Source organism: Onychostoma macrolepis, chromosome 02, assembly GCF_012432095.1.
Source record: "Onychostoma macrolepis isolate SWU-2019 chromosome 02, ASM1243209v1, whole genome shotgun sequence".
NCBI lineage: Eukaryota > Metazoa > Chordata > Actinopteri > Cypriniformes > Cyprinidae > Onychostoma > Onychostoma macrolepis.
Genome location: NC_081156.1, coordinates 24,666,000 through 24,683,598, shown reverse-complemented (window position 1 = coordinate 24,683,598; position 17,599 = coordinate 24,666,000). Strand labels below are relative to the sequence as shown.

The following is a 17,599-nucleotide window of genomic DNA, read 5'->3' as shown; positions in this document are numbered from 1 at the left end:
GAGCTGCCCTATCCTTCATATTGATATTAATTATATTATTTCTTGTTTGACTACTAATCAAGTTATGGCAAGAGTGAAATGTGTAACCTTATGTGCGCTTATGAGATATTAAAGAATCCTGCTTTATGCTGTACTTCTACTCTCTATGATGATGACTTCATAGTGTGTGTGTAATGAAGGCAAGGTGGCCTTGAAGTTCTGATAAGTGCTCTGTGTGTATGTGTGCGTGCTGGTGGCTCTCTCTCTGTGTGTTAGAAGACTGTCTCTGTCAGCTGCCGCCATCCTGACCAAAAATAGGTGTCCGGAAGACACCTATCTTGTATGATCCCTGATCACTGACGTCTGCCCAATCTGATGGAGATATGTTTGAAGCGTTTACGTCCATAGGTGGAGATTGTCTAAGTTTATCTAGGTTTTAGAACCTATCAGAATTTTGATGATTTATGCATTGAAGCAATTAGCAACCTCTGTTAGGGTATAATTGCTGGTGTTTTTTAACTGTACGCAGAGCGGCCTACGAACTCGATCGTGAGTCTTGAAGCTGACTTCTGCTGATGAAACTGCAAACTATCTTCAGTAAATTTTCTTCATTTTTGATCGAATCTCTTGACTTCTGGTCTTCATTCAACACACCTGGTCTGAGGGTCTTTACTGTAAATTCCCCTACAATATATATATATATAATACATTTATTTTTTCCTTTGATAAACATAATTCTTGGTTGCCTTGTTTCTCGCTGTTGATACTTCACCCTGGGTTACTAATTAATCTAGTGTAGTCAGTTTTCAAGATTTCACATTTATAAACCCTGGATTAAAGTTGTTATTTGCATATTTATAAGGTTGATAACACTGATTGAACAAACGCAGCGTGCGGTGATCATGCAAACTGTTTTAATAGCTGTTTGTCCATCTGTGAACATGTTGTATATCCGCTCTCGAAAATGCTCTGTCTCCGAAGACCTAAAGGAATATTCCAGTTTCAGAACAAGTTAAGCTCAATTGACAGTGCCTGTGGCATAATGTTGATTGCCACACAAATCCACTTGGCTCACATTTTCTTTAAAAAAAATAAAAAATTAAATAAAAGTCTCAGTGAGCAGAGTTTCAGTGAGGCACTTACAGTGAAAATGAATGAGGTCAATCCATAAACATTAAAATATAGTTTTGATAGTATAGCGACATGATGTGAACTATGAGTTTACATGATTTTATTGGGACGAAAAACTACTAACCTTTTCTGTTTTAAAGTTTTAACAGAATAATTCATGTTTTTACAATATTATAAGCTCTACATTTCTGCATTTAAATCCTCCACAAATTGGTCTGAAAATGAGGGTGAAGACATTCCTGCCACAATGTCAACTAAGCTTAAATTCTGTTGAACTCAAAATTTTCCTATAAATATTATAAAACATGAGGCAAAAATCGTATCACTGCAATTAAAATGTTAGTTGTTGCTACATAACATTTTTAACTGTTCCCCACAGATATGGAGACCAAACACAGCGTGAAAATTCTATGCCTGAGCATAAGATAAGTTCTGAGACTGTTATTGATTGGTTGTCTTGTCTCTAGGGCAGGGTTTCATAACCCAGGGTTAAAAACAGTGCTAACTCTGTTAATTAGAGGTGTGAAATGTTGCTTATTTGTCGATACGGTATTTAGAGCGACAGAAAGATAGAACGATAGAACGATAGACAGATAGATAGATAGATAGATAGATGGATAGATGGATAGATAGATAGATAGATAGATAGATAGATAGATAGATAGATACTTTGAGGAGAATGAGATGAAATGCACAATGACTGAAGCCCCCACGACACTGGCAGCTGTGCGTTATATAAAAAAAAATTAATAATAATAATAATAATAATATTACTAATAATAATAATAATAATACAGTTTGGCCCAAGGTCGCCTGATCATTTAAGGTTTTTAGATTTATTTTTAAATGCTTTTCATTGGAATTAATGAGCACAACCGCACAACATTATTATGAAAAGGAAGGAGAAGAAACGAGGATGGGCGAACTGGACACGCAACAGCAATGGCAAGACAAGAGCGTGTCTGTCGCGCGCAGAGATGAAAAACGGCACCTCTCACCGCGAGGCGAGCAGCAGCCTCCTCACGCGCGCAGGGGGAGAGAGAAGGATGCGCGAGTGGCACCAAATGCAATTACACGAGGCGCGAGCTCAAGGACTGAAACACGCTGATTACACGAGTCTTTAGGTGGACACTGCATCGCACCGAGAGTGATTTCCTGCTAAATTGATCTCTCATTTGTTTTCGATCCGGAACAGCTGTGGAAGTGGTGGTGGGGTGGGGTGGGGGGCTTTTATTTTCCTATATTCAATCACAACCACAGTACATCATACCTCACTGTATTTTTTCTCTTTGATCTGTTTACATCTTCCTTGAAGAGAAACCCGCAACACATTTAAGACTGAACCTGGCCACAAAGATGAAAAACAGTTTGATGGTTTGCTGGTCTTAAGATTGTCTCCTAACCTGCATTGCTGTTAAAATAATAATAATAATAATAAAATAAAACAGCTTAAACCAGCCAAAGCTGATTTTCTACATTTAGATGGTTTAAGATCTCCCAGCCTGACTGATCCATGTGTCCAAAACCAGGCTGGGAGATCATCAGGTCAGTCTAGACTGATTTAAGATCAGTACAGTGAAAAACTGCCAACCGAGTATGAAGACGTGAACCTTAGAAGGTTGGCCATATAGTTGGTCTGAGATGATCACAATAAAATCAAATAACAGATTCAACAAACTCACAAAGTGTTTAAAAAATGACTGTGTTAGTAGAGGGGAGATGATTTGCTGGTCTTAAGCTGGTCTCCAAGCCCGATCTGCTGTAAAATGCCCAATCCCCTTTAATATGAGCAGCCTCATCAGACTTGGAGATCACTTAACACCAGCAAACCATCTTAAGCCATTCTAAGATGTTTTTCATCAGGGTACATTCTGTGAAATTCAAACAAATTCAATTCAGAGCAGATCAAATTAAGAGAGATTTATCATCTATATGGCCACCTGACAGATGGTGGCACGTGGGTGCATTGGGGTTATTTTTTGACACTGTGAAAATCATCTCGCTGGCACCTAACAAACTAACCAGCTGGTCTCTCTCACAATCCTATTCTTCGGTTTGGCTTTGGTTAAGATACAGTTTGACTATCCAAATCACTACAGACTTACGTGGATTGTATCACAATGCTTGTTGAATCACAGGACAAATAGTGTGAAGATGATCCATAAATAACACCGACAAGCGTGCTGCTATTGAAATTTCAAGTAGCTCTTCCTACATTTTTAAACCTTGAAGTGGAGGTTCATACAAATTACTCATGAGAGAGACAAATGGTAACTGGGTCATCAAGGCTAACCATTGCTTCTCCCATTGCAGCGCACCCAACAACAATATTTTGCAATAATATGTGTGAATTGCATTTTCTGAAAGCTAACCATTACTGATAATTAAAGTAGACAGTTGATGAGTATTCAAAGTGCTTTCAAGAGTGACCTGCCCAACATCTCATTTCACCACTTAAAACAAATACATGTTCGATGCTGCAGATGTTCTGCAACTAAATGACTTCAAAAACATGATTAGCAAATGTGATTTGTAGTTGTGTTGTAAGCAACTCTCTCATCTCTTCATTTTCTCCAAGCAAAGTAATGGAGAAGAACTCCCCATTTACATTTATTGGAAACCCATTTGCTTTCCATCTGCTAACTAGCCACCTGTGAAACTAGTTTTTAACAATCATTGGGGCTCAGGGCCACCACATCATCCCATAGCCTTTATTAGTGTTTATTTTCAGCTATAAAACTACTGAGGGGGGCTATAGCAAATCCTTGCATTGTAAAACAACGTGATAGAGTATATTTGGTGTTGGGAAACTAGGTGTGCCGAAATGAAAATCCGAAATAAATTCCCCCTCTAATTAAAAAAAGACATCCAAGGACTAAGACCATAGACCCGAAAGCCGGAGGACAATTGCAGAACAGCACAAAATACTATCACTATTTTCCCTGTCAGCTTAAGGTGTTAGAGATTGTTTACTTCAGTTCAGCAAGCGCAAGCACTAATAGCCCACAAGACAAGACTGATGCAGACAAAGGCACAATGCACTATTTGCATCTCTAAAATACTATTACGAAGCGGTGATGGCAAGAGGAAGGAAAAAGTAAGACACTTAATTCAGGGCCTCAGGCAAAAGTGAAGAGGAAAATATTCAGGTTCCTGTGCTGATGGAGACAAATGGGCAAGATGGCCAAAACGAATCCCATTACAAAAAATTGTAGTACTTTTTTTTTAAACCCATCTGAGCTGACATTAAAAGGTTCACCTAGAAAAAAAAATTGAATACAGTGCCCACAAAATGTAGTTGGACACAATGTATGAATAGAACTGCATTGGATAGGCTGCAGCCCCCCTGCAACTGGAAAGAAGAAGGGGACAGAGTGCTTAGGGACCCACAATGATGTCCTTAGGGGGGCCCGAATGAGATTGACACCCCCTACCGAATATGATATAATTTATTCATAATTATATATAGGTATTTCCATTTAAGAGCAAATATGTTAATTTGGGTGCTTTTCATAGAAAATATTGATCAATTCCAAGACATTGAGGCAAAAACATGATGGTGATATTTCAAGCTTCAACTACTCCCAAAGTAGAAAAATCCCTTAAGGAATCTACATACGGGTCAGGGGGCATGATTAATTACGTTAATTTTTGCCAACACATTTTTGTATATAATTAATCACAATTTAATTGACAGCCCTAATTTGATAAAATATCAAACCAAGTGACATTTATTTGAATGAAAAATAGCACAAACACAGTTTCTCGAAAATAAGTATGGATTTTAAATTATAATATGGCAAATATACTGTTGAAATTAAAGACAGCAGTACTTAGATGGTGGCTCTAAACCCAACACAATATTTGATATAATATTTGAATAACCTGTATGGACGGAGTCTGATATATTTCCTATGGTATTTCTGCTGTAATTTTGACATTCTTTTTTTTTTATATATATAAATAGAAATTAGGTTGATATCAAATGAAAAACACTCAAGTGTTTCCAGAATATTCCTGATTATATATGCTCTTAATAAACAATAGTTACTGAAGGGTTTTTTTGTGTTATTGGTTTATGTGGGATATTTGTCAAGTTGTGTGTGTGTGTGTGTGTGTACCATATATACGGTAAAACTTTAGTATAGGGACCAATTCTCACTGTTAACTTGCTTTCTTATTAACATGACTATTATTAACATATTGGCTGTTTGTTAGTACTTATAAAGCACATATTCTACATGACCATATTCTACATTTCTAATCCTACCCAATAACTTAAAAATTACCTCACTAACTATTAATAAGAAGCAAATTAGGAGTTCATTGAGGCAACAGTCATAGTTAATGGTTTGTTAATGGCAAGAATTGGACCTTAAAATAAAGTGTGACCGTATCATTTTAAGACATTCTGCAGACCCCACTAAAATGAGCTTGGGGGGAAAATACCTAAAAGTAACTGCAAAAATGGACAAGAAAAGTAGTTCTGATAAAAATTAGCTGGCACTGTGCAGATGCAGCCGGTTTGATATTTTGTTATCTACAGAGGTGGAAAGTAACGAATTACATTTACTCGCGTTACTGTAACTGAGTAGCTTTTTTGTGTACTTCTACTTTTTAAAGTAATTTTTAAAATCTGTAATTTTACTTTTACTTAACTATATTTTGTTAGAAGTAGCCTATTGTACTTCGCTACATTTTAAAACACATCAATTACGGAGTAAAAAAAAAAAACGCTCCCTAGTAACTGCTGCAGTAAATAATGGGCGGGAGAACAAACTGGGCTAAAATCACAAGAAAGATGCAGATGGACAAGACGTTATGGAGCAGACCCAGATGAAAATGAAACCCCGTAGTATTCTGCTGAAGTTGAACTCGAAGGAAATGAAGTGAGTGGGCCTACATAAAACTGGGTGGGCCAGGTGTGTTGCATTTAAAACTGCATGTCAAATTGCCAACAAAAAGTACAGCACCAAGGTTTCAGAATTTACTAATAGGACATTATTAAAATTAAAAGTTGCATCTGTTAATATTTGAATGAGCTGGTTAACGAATAAACACGGTAACACATGTATTGCTAACGTTAGTTAATGCATTAACGTTAACTAAAGGAAGTTTATTTAAAAAGCATTACCTCAGTGTGAAACAACAGGGCTTCGCTGATGATTTCATAATCTATCTGATGATCTAGCACAATGTTTAAGTGTTTCTTTCCACAAAGGACGCATCTGTTTAGCGGATCAAACTGTACCTATGAAGCTTCAAACACTCTTGGTTCAGACGTTTCCGATCGATAAGGATTTCAGCATCCTCAGGTGGTCTGTCGGGTTTCATTTGTAGACGGATTTATTGCTAAGACTCTTACTTTTTAAAAGTATTGATCTGATTTATGTTTGCTTCACTAGGCTATTTTCAAATTTAACTTCACAAACGCGCGCATTTTACTATTATATCCTTACGTCGTAAACATAACATTGTGGGTGGGACTAACAGAAACGGACGAATCATCATTTTGACAAGCGTATGATATGCACCTATAGGAAGAGGGAAAACTAAGAAACGACCTGTAATTGACCATGAAAACAAGCGTTTAATATTGTTAATAAATAGTTACAGTGAAATAAGACGTTTATTAGTATCGTTTAATAAATTACACCCATTTGGAAAATTACAAACTTCTCAGTGGGTGGGCCCGGGATAATATCATAATTGTTGTTTTAACGATGTGCGATTTGACATTATCAGTATTTTGCCAAAAACCAAACAAAACACTCACCGTGAAGTCTAGTAGATTAGACTAGTGCGCGCGCACATTCGAGTGCGTTCCTTCACTGCATGATTTAGGCTGTTAAAATGCATTTCAAATTATCACAAAATTTAAGATATAGATGCAGAAAATGTATATATTCATATCATTTCATATAGTAAATCAATATCACACGAAGAGTGCCGTTTTTCCTCCAAAAATCAGCATGATTACATATAGATTGTTTTACAACAGTTCAATAAACAAGTTAAGTAACAGACTTGGGTTTTAGACACCATATTGCCTTTTTTTTTTTTTTTTTTTTGCTTTATTTCGACAAAAAAATAATTCCAAACACAGCCACCATAGCACAGTTTTACGTCTCTGAGCAATGATGGCGTTTCGTTCCTGAATGAATCAACTGAATCATTGTCAGATCCTCAGTAAATATAAGATTTTGAGCTTTGCTCACTTTGTCTTTTTTCATTATGTAAAGCTTGTGTTTAAATGTTTAAATGGACTTGCTCCTATGCCTTTATGTAAATTTTTTTGTGAGATTACAGGGAAGCAGTAGATCCACTAGAGCGGCTTCTAGTGGAAACTGTAGTTATACATTGTAAAACATCATTTGCTCAGGCTGCTCTCTCAGTGAAAGGTGTAAAATCTTTTAATTTGTTGCCTGATCTTTTAAAATCTACTGCAAATTATAATTATTTTAAAAAAGCCACAAAATCTTGGTTGATACGTCAACAAACTTGTAGTCATGTTTAGTGTATTAGTATTATAAATTTGTGTACTACTTGTTTATTTTTGTAATAGTAATTTATAAAAGCCCTCCTAGAGACAAGTGTTGTGAATTAGCTTTGGTTATAAGCACTATGGTACATGCGTGGGATGACTGTTGTTTCAGTTTCATCTATGTTTATTGTATCTGTCCCTAACAAATAAAACATAAATAAAAAATAAAAACCGTTTAAATGATTCGGTTCAATCGCAATGACTCACTTATTAACAGTGACTTGCTGACACCTACTGGCGGTTTTAATTTCACATTCAAAGGTTTTTTTTTTATATAATTTCAAATGAGTTCAACATTTTATGTCTTATCAAAAAATTATTTCTGCATTTGTAACTGCAGGTTAAAAACAACTAGTTTGAGATTTATAGGCCTATCCCAGGGGTGTCAAACTCAGTTCATGGAGGGCCACAACCCTGCAGAGTTTTAGATACTTTTACTTGTACTTAAGTAAAATTTAATTAATGTAATGGTACTTTTACTTGAGTATAATATTTTACTCTTTCCACCTCTGGTTATCTAATGCAATGGCATTCATACATCAACTGTGACTTAAGATTCCAAACACATTTTGGGGCCATTGCACAAACTTGTAAACACCTGTCAAAACACTTACCAACCGATACATCAAGATCAAGAGGAAAAAAATAACACTTATATAGCAAAAATCCAAGGTTTATTGAGAGCATGTTTAGTAACTGTGGTATCTGCAGATACATGTGAGATGTGAAGAACAGAAGCCCACACCCACTCAATGAGAGCCGGCCAACTGGAGTTTTGGCTTGTCATGGTGTCCATTGGGATACAGCGCCCCCTTATTTTATAATCACAAACAACAAGTGGAACTGCAATGGCTTGGGGTTGTAATACTACTGAAAGGGGTTGAAAACTCAAACAATACATGTGAGAAAAATAACGGAAACTGGTCTAACTTGGAGAGATGAGAGGAAGAGAGAAAGAGAGAGGGAGCGAGAAGGCCTTGCTCATGTTCTCATGCACAGACGAGCCAGCTCTTACAAAAGAGTTGGCATTAACTTTCTTGGAAGCAGATCTGATTTCATTAAGTTAACCGAAGTGCCTTTTAGGTTATATCACGAATCTGCAATTCATTCCTCATCTGACCGGTCTCATCCTTCCCTTTTGAAACCCAACTACCGCTGTGGCCTTTTCCCTCATCCCTTTTCTCCTCCAAACCCCTCCTTCTATGCTTTCTCGCTCTGGTATTTAAGGTGCAGCTGAAGCACATCTTCCTGCGAGACCCTTTCCCAGCCATCGCTGTGGACACGGTAGAGGTTGACTTGGCCTCCGCTGTAGGCGTCACGGTAAGTAGCTTGGTAGATGGCACGGCGGCCCAGGTCACACGCTTCTTCTACAGTCAGGTCATAGCGAAGGCCGCTGTCGACGACACCGTAGGCGTACATGGATCCCGAACCAACTGCGAACAGGTCTCCACACACTCGGTTGCCCTCAGAGTCCACGTAGTAGAGCCCTGCGATCAGAGGAAAGCAAAAGGAAGAGGAAGAAAGAGACCATCAGCACTGCTTTACGTCCTGCTGTGTTAAAAAGGCAGGCGCCTCCACGAAAGATGAAAGCGTTAAAAAAAAAGCAAAAGCCTTCAGAGAGAATTCAGTAGATCGATGTAATGTTATGAACACAAGGTTATAAATAATGTTCTGAACAATACAAGGTCAAATCTATCTTGGTGAGTACATGTGAAAAAAGGAATCATGGGAAACGGGTGGTTGGCTATTTTTTCTGACAGCTGGATGCTTGGTAGCTAGAGTTTGGTCAGGGGGGTACCTAGGGGCTTCAGCATGAGTGCAACTGAAAGAAAGAAAAAAACGGGAAGGGTTACAGAAGGAGAGCTTACATTTAGCTAATATTCAGTAGGTTAGGGATAAGCTGGAATGGGCAAACATAGCATCCACCCTGGGGCATCGCCTGAGGTGCTATTGATCGCTCTAAAAACAACAGAATTAATTATTGATCTATATCTGAAGATCCGACCTCTCACCAAACATGATGGACGAGGCAGATCACAATCGGTGAACTGGTGGGTCACTGTATGGTCCAGCTGCAGATCACCTCAAGGTTTTTAAGTGTCCGTGAGGCTGTGCAATGACAAAGCTCACTCCTACAGTAACAGTGACTCCGTCCCATCTGTGCGCCAGCAGAACCAGGCTGCAGATGGACTGTTAACCGGATAGTTCACCCAAAAAATGAATTGTCATCATTTACTCACCTTTTGGAACAAAAAAGGCATTCTGAAGAATTTTTCAACTGTTTTTGTCCACGCAATGAAAATCAATGTGGTCATTTGGACTACATGGCCAAAAAAAAAAAAAAAAAAACTTTTCTTCTAGGAAAGAAAGTCTGGTTTGGAACCACATGATGGTGAGTAAATGACTTTCTGGATGAGGGTGAATAAATTATTTCAAATTACTGCCACATTTGCATTGACAATGATTTTAATACTTGATAAAATTTAAAAAAAAAAGTCAGTTTTAAATAAATAGTTCATCCAAATACGAAAATTTACCATCCAGGAGTTCTTCCCTCAGAGTTCAAACAGCTGATAAAAACCATCACAATATTCCACTCCAATCAATTAATCCACCAATTAATGTCTGTTTCATCATTAAACCATTTTTAACTTCAAACCAATGCTTCCAGCTTAAATATGAAAGTCCTCATATTAGTGAATTTTGATGTGAAAGAACAACAGAGGACGGCCTTGTTCACTGATGGAAGCATTATTATGGATTACGGACAGGTATTTTGGCCAGAAGCATTGGTTTAAAGGTAAAATGTCAATGATTTGTTTCTTACAAACACATTAACTGATGAACTGAAGTCATGTTTTGGAATATTGAGATGCTTTTATCAGCCGTTTGGACTCTCATTCGGATTGCACCTGTTCACTGCAGAGGATCCATTAGTGAGCAAGTGACGTAATGCTAAATTTCACCAAATCTGTTTCGAAGAAGACACAAACTCATCTACATCTTGGATGGCTTGAGGGTGAGTACATGTTCAGCAAATGTGGCATCAAACCCCTTCAAGGAAGAAGAAAACTCTTGTGTTTACAGCTGTGACAATGAACACGATCAACTAAACTCTGGATTTTTAAAAGTATGTGAAGTTCACTGCATAGACTCTTGAGGGCTAAAAACATCAATCTTCAATGATGCATGCCAGTCTGTTATTGTAGGAGCATCAACTTTACATCGTCACGCCCCTAAACATGATGCTGAACAAAACAAACTGTGGTTGGTTGCTTTACATGTTGGTCAGACGGCCTCTTGGGCGGTCCTTGGCCAATGAAAGCTGCTAGAATCCTGTCTGGGTACGACAGACTAGTTCGAAGAGAACTAGCACTAAAAACGCAATCTGAAACATTCCTTTTGTACTCTTTAAACTTTAAGTAAAGTTCAAGGACCCCAAATAGGCTCAGAGAGACATTTTAAGGACAATCTTAGGAAGTGAGGCACAGAAGTCTTCAACAAGCAAATTACACCCTCTGTACGCATCGTTAGCACGACCTGATAATCGTTACAGCACCCTGAATATATGCAGCGCAATTTACCATTTTGTAGAGCCAAGTGTGACGACTAAAAACAGGTTAAAAATGCAATAGGATGTCTCTTTCACCCGCAAGGCACCGGTTCTCATTAAGAGCGGAGTGCGAGGGTACTTCAGCAGTCTGGGATTTTTTTTTTTTTTTAAACGTACAACACCTGGGATCGTTTTATCACACAGCGGACGTCACATGCTACCTGCGTCGCTGAGAAAGGGTGGGGAAGTAAAGGTGAACAAAAGAGGCACTTGAATTTGCGAGCCCTCGTAAAGCAGAGGCGCTGAAGCGGGAGCGATGTCGGGATGTTACGACAGCCTGGCTCCTTGCACTCCATCACAAAGGTGACAGGCAGTTAGATGTGCTAGACTGAAAGTGTGGCTGTCTGCATGTATGAATGGCAACTTCAAGACAAAAGGAAGGCATATACACAGGTGATTGGCTGACTGCTTTGCTGATTGTCACACAGCCATGGTTGGTTAAGAGTGCCGCTGATGAGAGCAGCTGCTCAGAAAGCAAAGCAACTCTGTTTACAGACGTCTAAGCATGCATGCACATCGGCAGTCCGCGTCTACACAACATGAAAAGGTGCCAGTTGAAAGAGCTTCATACGTCTTTGAGATAGCGGTCCTGCTGATATTTGCAGCTCCTGGCAGGACAGAAGATGTCTATACTTTCACAGTAGGTGCACAACAAGCTATCGGAGTACAAATTATAAGTAGATACAAAAATGAATGTGTAACGTAGAAAAATTCAGAAAGAAAATATAGATCACAAAGGTTGCTTTAACAGGAACCGGATCACTTTTGAAACACTTGAACTACTTTGGACCAGTGGGTCACGTCGGGCTTCTAAACACCTGTCTCTCAACATGCATCTCATGTAACCATCACAGAAAGGCAAAAAGTCATTTTCCAGAACATTTTTGTTCACTGTTCCTTGCTGGTTGAATGATCTTCCCAACCCTATTCAGAACACAGAATCCCTGACAATATTCAAGAGACGGCTAAAAACTAATCTCTTCTGAAAAAATTATTCTATGCTTTCACTTTACCATAATCCCTCCCTTCTCTAGCGTGTACTATTCTAAAAGATTTCTGAAACTTTGTATTGCATGCACATCTGGTGTTTAATTTCCTTTTTATGATCAATCGCTTGTTGGATTCCTCACTTGTAAGTCACTTTGGATAAAAGCATCTGCTAAATGAATAAATTAAAATATAACCACTACCACTTCATATCATGCATGCTGGCAACAGTGTAATTTAACATATTTAAAATTTACATTTTCAGTTTTACTTTTAATATTAGTAAGTTTTAGCAATTTTGCTATTATTAGTAGTTTTAGTACTTCAACTTTTATTTCTAATCATCAATAGTTTTTAAAGTTTTCATCTGATGTTTACAATGATGTTTTAGCTCAATGCTTAAAGGGACAGTTCACACAAAAATGAAAATTCTGTCATTAATTATCATTCAAATGTTCAAAGAATCTTTTTTCATCTAACCGACTCAGAGTAGAACTTTTGGACCCCACTGTGATCGACTCACAAACTGGACCACAATTACATGCATTTTGACTGTCCACTTGTTATCAGATCACTTGACATGAATTTTGATACTAGAGCACAACTCAACCAGCAAAGAGAGAATGCATCTGTAGAACGGATCTAACACAGGCTAGCTCTGGGGCATTGACGGTGGTCTCAACAGAAGTTGCACTGCATTACATTTTATTGTCACCATCTTTGTAAGAATCATCTCACTTTTTTTTTTTTTTACCAAATTTATTCCTCAAAGCTAACAAACACTTTATCGCAGGAATAAGAGTGCCAGACACTTAACACAGTCAATGTGGTCTGTTTAATCAAGATTGATTTAATTTGCAGAACATTTACCTCTCTATTGAATCACAACGCATTGTAACAGCCAGTGTCATTATCGAACTTCTAACAGCAATCATTACTTGCAAAATTGAATGGAAGATTTACCACATACTTTTGTTTGCCTGCCAGGCAAAGGTTGTTTTTTTGGGACCACGCTAGCCCGTGTCACCGCATAAACCCCAATTGATCTAGCTGACGGGATTTTGCATGCGACCCGACTGCCCTGGCTGAGAGCCGCGTCCATCATTGTGTTGCTCCCTCCTGGCCCACAGTCACCGGCATATTGATTTCCCATTACTGTGTCACTGTGCAGGGCCTCTTTAAACACAACGGCCGTGATGTAGAGCGGTTACAGCACCCCAGTGTCTGCAATTGAGGAATGCATCACTATCAGAGAGCGCTGTGTCGCCATCTGGTGGTACTGGCTAAAACGACTCTCTGGTTTGCACACTCATGCTTACGAACCGCGCATTTTGTAGCAGTAATTTATCTTCGTCTTTCTCAGTCAGTTTTGCTTCATTTAGGCTTGCACACCTCATGTTAGGAAGAAACAAAATGAACTGAAAATGGGCAGAGCTCACCATTAAGACCATTAGATTAAAAGCCTCTTATAGATCTAAATGCAACGTCCAATTAAGAAAAATGGACATCAATCTTGGTCTAGAAAAGCAAAGGTCTTGAGAGTCCATTAATGTGCAAGTTTGTGATTCATCTCAAAAACAAAGTCATGGTGCTGCATATTAAAACCAGTTTCCGGCTACTGCTGGAGACTGGCAGGAAATTATGGTGATAGAGCTATTTTTACAAAGCTATTTCAGCAGAAAGGCAGGGTCAAATCAGCAGAGAAAATAATCACATAATTTGTCCCCATGCCAACTGCAGCAATCAGTCAAAACATAAATGGCACGAAAAAAAAGGTCCCTTCTGACAGTCTTTTACATCACAAAGCTATTGCAGATGCAGACAGATTACAACTGGAATGTTTCTGATCAATGCTTTTGATGGAAGCAGAAAGGAATCGAAAGCAGAAAAACACCTTTAATTAAAAGCAAATATTATTGTAAACAGCATTGTGAAATATGTAATTAGCATAATCCTCAGTCTCAGGGCTCACAGGACAATTATAAAAGAGAATATTAAGCAGGTCGGATGTATGAATAGCTGTGGAAATTTTATTTACGACAATGTTAATGTTAATTCTTTACATTTTCCTAAAAATTCTAATATGGTTAATTATATCATTAATAACAAAGTCAATAAATAATGTTAATTCTTTACATTTTCCTAAAAATTCTAATATGGTTAATTATATCATTAATAACAAAGTCAATAATTAACTTACTTATATATATATATATATATATATATATATATATAAAATATAATAAAATTATATTATATTATATAATAAAATATATAATAATAAAATGATATTTTATATAATAAAATATATAATAATACATTAACACATAAGTACACGTTTTATATAAGCATTTTATAATTTTATTATAAGAAGCTTAGTACTAAATCAATTATATACTAGGGTTGTGCCGATAAACAATAATATCATGTATCGAAATGATAATATCATGTATCGAGAGATATCGCCTGTGCCAGATGCCTCTGATGATTGCAAGACGTTTATTATTATTATTATTATCATCATCATCATCAGGCTAGTAATAAGCTCTAATGTTAATTAGATAGTATTTGCTCCATCATATTTATTTTTCTGCGACCAATCAGATGCATTCAGATGAGTTATCGTTGAAACAGCAGAGTTTTGTTGATCAGTGCGTGCTGACTGAATTCTGCCTCCCAAATTCTCATCATAAACAACAAAGTGATGTACGTGCGTTGTACATGCGTAAGTCAGTTATGATGTACTTTTTGGTAATGTAAATGTCCTTTGCTCGTTTTCTGTAGCTGCTTTTTGAAAAACTGAGGAAATGTAAGCCTAATAATTAGTAACTTACAATCTTTCTTTGAAACTGTTATCATGTTAAATACAAATTCAGTCATATTAAAAACATTAGGCTTCTTTTAGCCTTACACTGGAGTTGGTTCAATTTCCAGCAATAAAACTAAGTAAATAAATAAATAAATAAATTTTCACAATAATATTGTGTATTGGCGATCACACAGGCTGATGATAGGACGATATGACAATGGAGCATAATCACTATATACATTACAATAAACTCTATATACATTTTACCAGTATGTATTATGTAAATAAAATATCTAGCCAAATGCATAAGGCCCAAAACTGTTTCTGACCAATTGCAAGAACATTGTCTAATCAAGTTTTAATCCACTTAAAGGGATATTTCACCCAAAAATAAAAATTCTGCCATCATTTTCTTTCTTCTGTTGAGAAAAAAAAAAAAAAAAAAAACAGCTGAGGGTAGCCATTTAATTCCATTCCATAGTATGGAAAATTAAAACTATGGAAGTCAACTACTTTGTTACCAACATTATCAAAACATCTTCTTTTGTGTTTAGCAGAAGAAAGAAACTTATACAGGTTTGGAACAACTTGAGGATGAGTAAATGATGATAGAAATTTCATTTTTGGATGAACTGTCCCTTAAAAATATGCATATGGTATTCACCTGGTCCTCTTTTGTCCCAGCCGCAGACCATCGTGCCCATGCTGAGCCCCATGCCTTTGTACTGATACACCATGTTAGCCAGTAGCTTGGAGGCAGCCGCCACTGAAATGCGCTCTTTGTTGCGCAGCTCATAGATGCGACACTGCCTGGCCAGCAGACGCTCCCAGAAGCTGCAGTCCGCGGCTCCTCCAGCCATGGTGCCAAGCAGGTACGGGTTGATTTCAATCACCTTCTTCACTGTCTGTGAAGCAATGTAGGAACCGGCTGTTGCTCTGGAATCCACAGCCACAATGACGCCATGCTGAAACTGAGAAATATGAGAGAAATATAAATGTGAAAATTGTAAATTTAATATTAACCGAGGAAAAAGACAACTTTTTATATTTTACTTGACATTCTTTTACTGTTCATACTAAATAAAATGACAAAATGCTGATGTAGAATGACTTTTAATCTATAAATTAACTAAGTAGTCAAGATTTGGTTGGTTAGTGTGGTACAGTTAGAAGGTAGGTTATGAAATGAAACCATCTGGTTCTATAAAGCATCCTTCTCCACTGAGAGCCATTCAAAAGATGCTATGTACAGATTTTTGTTTTCATAATTTGTTTGTTCTAACTAATAGACTAGCACAGGCTTATGAATAATCTATTAAGTCAAAGCAATTTAGGATCACCCAATCAGTGCCACTGAGGACAATAAACAACAAAGTAAACCTTAACAGATTTAACATGTAAACAGTGCGGAGCTGTGATCATATAACACATTTGTCACTAACTCTCTTCAGCACTACTAAAAAAAATTATTAACTGTAATAATAAAGCAGATTAAACATGTCATTTCTGTCTGTATAAGATTCTGACAAGATCTACTTATGAACCAGCAACAACTGGACACTAGGCCTCAATGAAAAAGCAAGTTTGTTGCTGTGTCATTATGTGTCTTCTGATTCTTACAATCTTCACTTTATGTATTCATACTGTAATCAATCTCCGTTTAAACATTCATACAGACATTAACACACTTCGAAGCTGTATAAAGACGTTTTAATTGTTTACAACACACAAGTTAAATGATTAGACACTGCCTGTACTTAGCGTCTGTGAGTAACTAACAGGCTCTTGCTCTTCTGTCCACCATTCAGCCTTTTTCTATTCATTACAAACACTGTATAACGTTAAACATAACAGCAGTTTTATAAAAGACACAAGCTTCTGCATGTCATAATTGTTATGATATGAAGATTTTAATTTTAAGGGGGAGTAAATAGTTTTTAAACTGCCCAGATGCTATTAGCTGCTGGCTAAACGAACTCACTTTGAATGCTAAGGTGGTCGTGCCGTGAAGAAACTCGATTTTTCTCTCTGGTTCATCGCCTTCACCCAGCGGTTTCACGGCGAAGTTCAGACTATCATCCAACGCTGCTCCGAAGCCGAGATCTGTCTGGTTGAGGCCGCAACCGTGCGCAAAAGGCTGGTTAAAGCTATCTGCAAATTTCGCAGACTCACTCAGCAATACACTAGACAGCGCCATGTTTCAGATAATAGCCAGAAGCGGCGTTCTGCTTCTTGTATGTTCATGTTGAAGATGCCAACGATTGTGGCGCCGCATCGCCATCTAACGCCTTGGATGAACGACAGTAGCGAAACACTTGTTTGAATTTTTACTAAATATGCCTCAGCTACTCATAAACGTGTCTGACCCTCTGTAATTTGTCATAGTGACAGTTTTTGGTTTGGAAAAAAAATAAAAAATACACAAACATTACAGTACATTGAATGTCAAAGCTTGTTAAGTGCTTGCACTGACGCCATTCCTAACACTATATCCTGCATCCCACCCTATCTGCCCTAAATAGTATTGAAAATTACT

General features: G+C 37.4%; 1 protein-coding gene across 1 annotated transcript; it reads right to left on the bottom strand.

Moving 5' to 3' along the window:
• Positions 1-8,294: 8,294 nt before the first annotated feature.
• Positions 8,295-17,292, bottom strand: psmb5 (proteasome 20S subunit beta 5). The gene is made up of 3 exons (XM_058762152.1): positions 17,045-17,292; positions 15,728-16,034; positions 8,295-9,141 (listed from the first exon to the last, which is right to left on the bottom strand). Exons 1-3 carry the CDS (start codon positions 17,258-17,260, stop codon positions 8,855-8,857), a joined length of 810 nt encoding a protein of 269 aa, XP_058618135.1. The 5' UTR covers positions 17,261-17,292; the 3' UTR covers positions 8,295-8,854.
• Between the last annotated feature and the right edge of the window lie 307 nt (positions 17,293-17,599).

What these genes read in the sequence shown, in the direction of transcription:
- psmb5 (XM_058762152.1), bottom strand. Translation starts at nt 17,260, where the DNA reads ATGGCGCTGTCTAGTGTATTGCTGAGTGAGTCTGCGAAATTTGCAGAT. An exon ending in CGACCACCTTAGCATTCAAA is followed by an intron (nt 16,035 to 17,044) that starts GTGAGTTCGTTT and finishes CATATTTCTCAG; the next exon opens with TTTCAGCATGGCGTCATTGT. An exon ending in CTGGGACAAAAGAGGACCAG is followed by an intron (nt 9,142 to 15,727) that starts GTGAATACCATA and finishes CTCTGATCGCAG; the next exon opens with GGCTCTACTACGTGGACTCT.